Source organism: Leptonotus elevatus, chromosome 19 (genome assembly GCF_054856555.1).
Source record: "Leptonotus elevatus isolate MCC_2025b chromosome 19, RoL_Lele_1.0, whole genome shotgun sequence".
Lineage (NCBI taxonomy): Eukaryota > Metazoa > Chordata > Actinopteri > Syngnathiformes > Syngnathidae > Leptonotus > Leptonotus elevatus.
The window spans coordinates 1,034,560-1,042,706 of NC_141257.1; the positions used below are offsets into that span (position 1 = coordinate 1,034,560).

At 48.7% G+C, this 8,147-nt stretch overlaps 1 protein-coding gene across 1 annotated transcript; it reads left to right on the forward strand.

Annotated features, from left to right (window-relative positions):
- Positions 1-4,730: 4,730 nt before the first annotated feature.
- sla1a (Src like adaptor 1a) lies at positions 4,731-7,097 on the forward strand. Its single transcript, XM_086063561.1, has 7 exons — positions 4,731-5,105; positions 5,316-5,415; positions 5,507-5,593; positions 5,665-5,768; positions 6,079-6,210; positions 6,286-6,406; positions 6,476-7,097. The coding sequence occupies exons 1-7, from the start codon at positions 4,946-4,948 to the stop codon at positions 6,657-6,659; spliced, it is 888 nt and encodes a 295-aa protein (XP_085919687.1). The 5' UTR covers positions 4,731-4,945; the 3' UTR covers positions 6,660-7,097.
- The last annotated feature ends 1,050 nt before the right edge of the window (positions 7,098-8,147 follow it).

Here is an 8,147-nt window from a genome sequence, read left to right on the forward strand (position 1 = left end):
AAGAGATGCCCTCCGGTCCAAAGTGTGTTTGGGACGAATTACAGTCGAGCTTCAAAGTCAATTGGCGTCGGAAATGCGCCTAAAAGTGCGCCTTGGCGCAGTTTGTCAAAAGGCAGATGATGTCAAAAAATACAAAGCAATTATTCAACCCTGGCATGAATGTATTTAATACTTTGACACGAGCAAGTCTGCCTAGCAACAAGTGGCTGCGCAAGAATGAAAACAGTCGGAGCTCATTATGCTATAAAACCCGCAGTTATTATGAACTACTACCGATTTGTTGTCATTTATAGCGAAACTATCATTTAAACAGAAAGTGCAGTAGCTGTTCTTGTTTTTGTTCCCTACTGTCATTTTTTGAGACTTCTAAGTTGTAAGATCAAGCGAGGTTTCCGCTGCCTTGTTTTTTTTGAACGTATGCACAGACCGGTCCGGTAATTATAGCCGCTTTATTTAGCCGCGGTCTCAAGCTCACGAACGGGCAAATTGAAAAAAAAAATCGGAAGCATTTACAGTCCCTGTAAGAATGCGTGAACTCGCGCAGAGGGGGTCAACGTGTCGGAGCATTTATCGGAATGCAACGTCCATGTTTATACGATTTTGCTGCTGTGTGAGGAAGCACAACGTTAGCCTCATATTGTTAATAATCACGCAAGCGTCTTTGAACTTATAAAAATCAATAAAAATAATTGGGTTTTATCTTGTTTTCCGAAAACATTCAAATATGCCCTTGCATCCCCCAAAAATTCAAATCTAAAGCGTCACGTCACGTTAAAACTAGTAAACAGCAATGAGACGAGGCGTGAACACCACAAAAAGATATCTGACGCCCGTTTGGCGGGGGTTCGGTGCGAGGTTCACGCCTTGGCGGGAACGGACAAAAGCGTTTCTGTGCGTCTGTCTCGGATATAAATGGACAACAAAACGTTTCTTGATCGCGAGTGCGCCGCCCACGGTCGGAATGCTTTGCCCTTGTTCAAGATGGCCGACCTGTTGTCGACCGACGCCTGTGGGCTCAGGGTTCAAAGGAATCTTTAAAAAAAAAACAACAACAACTGTCCGTTTTGTAAGCGCAGGACATTTTGTCGACAAGAGCGCCATCGCCATTCGTGAGCGCAACATAAGGATGACGCGCGAGCGATCGATTGCACGCTCAAGCGATGACATCATCTCGCCTCTCGTCTTTTCTTGCTTCGTAAGTTCGGCCTGACAAGTAATAGCTCACGTGTGATGAAAAAGACGCACACTTTGTTCTTTTGTTGATTTCAAATGCGATGATTTATGCTGCTTTTTTATTAACTCTTCAAAGTGAGCATGACGGTGGACGCTATTGCTTTTCGTCCACCATCTTGGCAGGTGAAAAAAATGCCAATATCCGCAAATCTATACAAAGTTTGGGCTGGGAAACGTAAGCGCTAACATGACCCGACAGAGAAGAACATTTCGGTTTTTCGTTCGGTTGTAACGCGTTGAGCGATGGCGTTGCTATTAGCAGTGAATTAAATCTTAAAAGAGAAAAAAAAACAAACAAAAAAAAAAAGCAGTGCTGAATTAAACGTAACAAACTCTCGCAGAAAGGAAAATCTATTTTTAGCGTACGTGTGAGCTGACGTCTCTCGGCATTTTTTGAAATCGTTTATGATGCGCATGAACGTTAGGATGCGCGCGGAGGTCCCGGTTGCTCGACATTCTCTCCATCTGTTGCTAAATTCCGAGGTTGCGGAGGGAATTTTGGAGTCAATCTGAAGTCGCCAACTGGATTTACGGCACAGCAGACCCTCGCGCCGCCTGGCGCGGCTAAAAACAACAAGGGCAACTTTTTTTGCAACGTCGCAGTGGTTTACGCGATGACAGCGAACAGAAAAGTCAGGCGAGCGCGAAAAGGAGACGTTCGGGAAAGACCTGCGAGCGATTACTGCTCTGGACTTTATTTAGCCGGCGACGCTGGGTGACGAACGCAAACCCGAAGACGTTGGAACAGAAGCGCCATCTTTTCATCTTTTCTAGGACATGATGACTTTGCATTAATATTGATTTTTGTTTTTCGTTTTAAATCACAAAGCGTCGCAACGCTGTGAAGAATGGAAGCTGCTTGCCCTTCTTTTGTGTTAATAAACCAGCTGTTGGAATGAGTTGTCATTCTTTAAGCTTCAAAGGAACCGCAATTAGTTTGAGATGTTTGTACTCAATCACTCGTGATATGACGGCGACCCGGTTTCTGTCGTGGAAAGAACCTGGAGTTTTTTTTCTCTCTCTCTCTCTCAGAAAGACCGAGAAAAACGGCTCAGACCTCCCCGGAGATTGGAGACGAAATCATGCCAAACGCAAGATTTAGGGACGAAGCAGTCGGCAGGCGCAGGACAGAACGTTTCAAGGGTTACGGAAAACCTGAACAATCTTTGGCAAGGACTGACTGGCGACCAATCCAGAGTGCAGTCCCCAAGTTCGCTTCGACTTAGACGTGACTTTATTGGCACAAATCCACGATCCTGAACGCTGGCTGTTTGTTTGTTTGGACGGTCGGATCTCAGACGCTGGCATCCAGAACCAACAAGTCCAACAAGCCTTTTTTTTTTTTTTTTTTTTTTTTTTTTGTGAGTGAATCTTGCATGAAAGAGCAGTTTTCGCACAATCCCGGATGCGACTCATCCAATCCTATCATAGCGAAGCAGTTGCGGTTACATAAAAGGGATGGTTTTGCCGAGTCCGGACCGACGATAAAGTCGAGTAATGTTGGCGAACAGTACCACGCGTTGGAATGCTTCTCAGAGTAGAAAAAAAAAAAAAAGAAAAAAGTCAAAGATCCTTGCGGGAGTGTCAACGGGAGAAAGCAGAGAATTTGACAAGCGGCCAGCGGAAAAGAAGGCCTGGAGCTTTGCCTTCATTACGCAATCGCGGCTCTGCTTCACTTTTTGCCTGCAAATAGGTGCATCATCCGGGTTCGACACAAACAGCAGTCACTGACATGCGTCTGCGGAGGTCACTTGACCGCAAAAAACAAAATGGCGCTTTGGGACGACTCCAAGAGTTTACAAATCCCTCCCATTTCAAATGAACGCTTGGATATTTGAAAGGCGTCATCGGACGCGACTTTCCGAGGGTGGGCCGCGGGTTTTGCACAGGTGCATGTTGAAAATAGCTCCCTGCCGCGTAATGACATAAATGCTCAACTCCCATGCGGACGTCTGAAGGGAGCGCACTCTCATTATGGGCTTGGCAGGGATGGAACCCGCAGTGACCCAGCCCAGCGCGTAAAGGCTCCCTTGAGGTGCTGGTGGTGGTGGTGGTGGGGGGGGGGGGGGGAGGAGTTGATAGAGCGCACAGGTGGCCCCTCACAAAAGGACTTTCACTCTTTGCACAGAAAAAAGACCTGAAGGGATTCCAAGTGATTCAGTATTGACGGCACCGGGGCCCTTCCATCTTGGAATAACCCGAAAGTGACCCAACGAGCCGAACCGCCATCGCGCCACTTGGCGCTGGATGATGGCGGTTCGGAAGACGTGATGTCATTCTCATGAGTCCACAAAAACAGCAACAAAAAGAAGGTTCTGTGGGCTTTTTTTTTTGTCAATGATTTTTGTACATAAAAGAACGTTTCTGGTCTGGGATGGATGAAGTCCAAGTGAAAGCAAGATCCTTTCAAAAAAAAAAATGTTTTGTTGTCACGTGAACTGCTGTTCAAAATAAAACCGAGAAACAACAAGAAAAGTCAAGTAAGCATAGCGACGATTCCTTATCTGGATAAGAGTCCGTTTACATCGGCACCACATTTCTTTGACGAACTGAATTGAGGTACTCGAGGTCTTTTTTTTCTGTCCAATAACAACCCTTTAAGTGTTGCCCATTTTTAGGTGAAACTCCAAATTGTGCGACTTCAGAGGCATCGGACTTCCTGTTCCGCTGTACTTTGCCGCCGCTGCCAAAACAGCCACGAGGTTAACAAGTACAGCAACAACAAACGCGGCGAGCGGCGAGACGCGTTTGTCATCAGCATCCAAGAAAAAAAAAAAGCGCAGGCCGCCTCATGCCGCTCACTCTTGCGCTTTCCACTCGGGTCAGACGTGCGTCTACTTTTAGATGCTAGTCGCAGCCACCGGGGCGCTAACGACCAGTGGCGCAGCATGTGGAATGTCTATCATTTAGGAAGAAAAAAAAAAACGCAACCATGACGAGCGTTTGGGGACTTTGGCTTGTAAGGGAAAAAAAAAAATAATAAATGACGGCAAATCCTTCCAGTGGGTAATTTTGTCCTTTTAGGCGGAGGGTGTGGAAATGTCCTTGCGGCGTTCAGACATCCAAATGCGGTCGACGTCAGCCACGGACGGAAAGCGTCCGCTGGCCTTGATGAATCCCAGGAAACTGCTTGCAAAAGCAAGGCAGAGCTTGCTTGCTCGCCGCCCGATATCAAGTTGAAGCCACAAAAAAAATCAATTCGACGCTGCTGCAGGGAAAGTTCCCGGACCGTCGTTCGTTATTAGCTTTGGGCTCGAGTCACAACACCCGTCGGGTCGCTGAGGCTCTACCGAGACTTGAACAACAGATTTGCTATCGCCGAGACCCGACAGACAGACTGAGAGGAAGAAGCCATCTCATCTGCTGAATGTGAAAGTAGAAAGACACAAAAACGGGGAGGTTTAAACAATCGCTCGTCGTCACAGCCGGGAATTCAATGCAGCAATCGTCATAAGAAGAAGAATGCAGGTGCGCTTCCTCATTTGGTGGCAGGAAACCGTCAGTCAGTCGCACCCCAACTAGTCATTGCTCTCCGAGACTGCGTCGACCAAAACGACCCATCGTCGCTCTCAAGACACTTGATGCAAGTTTTTCAGGGGGTTTACCTCAAATCCACAACTTGCAAAATGTTTCTTTTTTTTTTTTTGAACAACCGGGAACGTTGCACATTCATGGCTCGGGGGGGGGCTGAGCAAAATCAGACATCGGTGAAATGTCACTCAGCTTCCCCATTACGACTCATGTTGCGTTAAGATCGCGGAGGAAGCTAGCGAGGCGGACGCGTCGCGCGGACTTCAGCATGGGCAACGCGACGCGGGGCTTGAGCGCCCGCGGCAACCTCGACGGTGGCGATCGCGGGAGTTCGTGGAAAGGTGAGCTCCTCTCCTCAAAAAGCGAAGTTGACCTGAGAAATTCCTTGAGTAAGTTTCAGAGGTTGTGTTGAAGGCAAAAAGCAGAAAGTCGGACTTCTAAAAGAAAACCAGATCTTCTAACGCGGCAATTTTGCATTTTTGCGGAGTCCCGATCCAAATGAAAGTCGAGTGACTGACGGGGGGGGGCGAACGTTCGGGTCTACTTTGCAGGCTCCGAGGAAGACGCGGCGGTCGCGCTCGCCGACTACCCGACCCCCGACGTCAGCCAGCCCATCTTCAGGATCGGAGAGAAGCTCGGCATCGTCGCACGGTATGCAAACATCTTTGCGGCTTTGCAAAGCATCCGTGGAGGGCGCCTTGGGACTCCCCCATTTCCCCTTTTTTGTTTCTCGGGTGCGCAGGCAGGCCTACTGGTGGAAAGTCCGCTCGCTCCAGACGGGAAAGGAGAACTACATCCCTGGGATGCATGTGGCTAAAGTGTATCACGGGTAAGTCCAGCTGGAAAAAGAGGACAAGGTCGGATCCGACTTGTGGCGTGAGTCGTTCTCTGCGCCATCAGGTGGCTTTTCGAGGGGGTGACGAGGCAGAAGGCCGAGGAGCTTCTGCTTCTGCCCGGAAACAGGGTTGGCTGCTTCCTGGTGCGGGAGAGCTCCGCGGAGCGAGGTGAGGGAGCTCGCCACTTCTCCCAAAAGTGGAAAATGTTTGGCGAGGGATTTGACATTTGCTGCGTTCAAAAACACGAGCCTCTTCATCTTCGCTTTCATGACAAACACTCGATTGTCTGAAACCTTTCATGACTCATGCAAATGTTTCCGGTGACGAAGGCGTGAGATAAAACACGCAGCGCAGGACTTCTGCTTTTTTTCTTTTTTTTTTTTTACACTGCCGCAACTTCCTAAAAAGAACTGGACTCTGAACTTTTAACTTGAACTGAAAACTCCTGCCTCAATTGAGATACATGTTTTGTTTTGAGGGACGTACGTGCTGTCGGTCAGGCACAGCGCCGTACGGCACTACCGTATCCGCCGACTGGACAACGGCTGGTACTACATCTCCCCCGGCCTCACCTTCCAGTGCCTGGAAGACTTGATCAACCACTACTACGGTGAGGCCGCGTAGAAAAAAAAACAATCGGACGCGCGTAACGACGCTTTGACGTCGACTTCTTCTTCATTTCAAGACTTTGCGGACGGCCTGTGCTGCGCGTTGACGCCGCCGCGCCAGTCCAGCCCGACGGCGCCACCGGCAGATGTTCCGCCGGTGGTTATGAGACGCCACGCTGACCGGCAGAAGAAAGACAGGTAAAGCCAAATGGCGGCGGGCCACGACGCGCCAACACTCGTTGATTATCCGAACTTCTTCCGAACCAGGGCGCCGCCGACCGGCGCGCGCGACCGCGACGGCAGCATGCTAAGCTACGGCGTCAGGAACAGCATTGCCGCCTACATGTCCTTCTCAGAGTGTGACGAAGCCCAAAGCGCGAGGCGGCAAAGCAGGCAGAAAAAGAGCAAATCCATTTATGCCATCCCCGAAAGCGGCCTGGCAAACCTTTAAGACTTTTTTTGGGGGATGACTTTTTGCAAAGGAAAGCAAAAAGGACTAAAACGTGTGAGATTTGGCTGGAGAAATTTCCGTTGGTTTCCACAATGGTTTTCTTTTTCTTTTTTTTTTTCACGGTACCCAAGACGATCCGAGATGTCCTCGATTCGGATCTCCTCACAAACATCCGGCCGGGCTTTTTGATTATTTGCTGAATTCCTCCTGCGTCACTGCGCCATCCACAGCCTCGTTAATATCACTCCATAGCTGAGCACAAAACCGCCATTAAGTCCGCATAACGGAAGCGCTTTGTAATTGGAACAAAAGCAAACGTGTCTGCACCGTAACAGGCGCAAAGCAAGAGTGGAAATAAAGACGTCAGCTTTGTGCTGACGAGCGGCGGCCCGCTGAATTACGATAAAGGTCGTCTGGGAACGTAAACACCAGCGTGGGGGCGAGCCCGTCGGCCGGTCAGGGGGGGGGGGGGGGGGGGGTGGTTGAGACGGCTCTTCTTCAGTTATTCTTCCTGACTTTCACTTGGGGATGTGAAACTTGCAGAATAAAAAAAAATAAAAAAAAGAGAAAGAAAACTTTCTAGAAAAAAAAAAAAAAGGGATTAGAACGAACTGGAGACGCTTGAGGGAGGGCTGGCTGACTCCAAAGTAAAGTCATCAACCCGGCTCAGATCTGATGAACGTTTTCCAGATTGATTAAGCAATTTTGTGAATGATGGGACGCTGCCATTCAAAGACCAGTTTCCCAGTTTGTCGTTGCGTGTGAAAGGAAGTGACACGGAATAGAGCGTTTGAAGTCAACCCGAGTATTTCCCCGCTTCTCGGAGAGAAGACAGAGTTGGGGAAACGGGATCAGCTGGGATCGGCGCGTGAAGAAAACAGCAGACATTTTGCCTTGGTTGACAGTCACGGCAACGTTCTGCTTCGTCCCTTCTTAAGATTCCGGCAGTATCCAGTTGGAAACGACGCAACATTTGCCAACGCTGGCAAAACTGGGAGAGCAAATCCCGCATCTGCATCTCGATGCGGATCTGCTCAAAAAGTTAACGGCTTCTTGCACGTGGCCTTCCGCGCGTTTACAAGCTCGCATTAAAGCGCGAGTGCAGACGAGTCAGCGTTTTTGTTTATGCAAGAAACGCAGCATCAAATAATGTCTGCTCTCGTAAAAATCAGCGTCGCGTGTGTGCGTGCGCGTGACGAGTCAGCAGAAAGCCTCCTCATTTCCTGTAGGCGCTTTTTCTACCACACCGTCATTTTAGGGTGCGACAAAATATGAGAAACTGGTCACAGTCCACTGCACGTATTGTGATATAGTGAACACCGGATTTTCAGATAACAGTTTGAAGTTTCCTTTTTTGTCTGGAAAAAAGAAACTTCAAACCAATTTGGAAAAAAAAAGAACACAAGATGGACGCCGTAGCGTTATTTTCAGCCATTTTGCCACGACTCCACACTGCATTGAGTATTTTTAGCAGCGCTATAGGATCTA

Coding starts and splice junctions, on each gene's coding strand:
- sla1a (XM_086063561.1), top strand. CDS start 4,946: ATGTCACTCAGCTTCCCCATTACGACTCATGTTGCGTTAAGATCGCGG. Junction 5,106..5,315: donor TCGCGGGAGTTCGTGGAAAG/GTGAGCTCCTCT, acceptor TCTACTTTGCAG/GCTCCGAGGAAGACGCGGCG. Junction 6,407..6,475: donor GACCGGCAGAAGAAAGACAG/GTAAAGCCAAAT, acceptor CTTCCGAACCAG/GGCGCCGCCGACCGGCGCGC.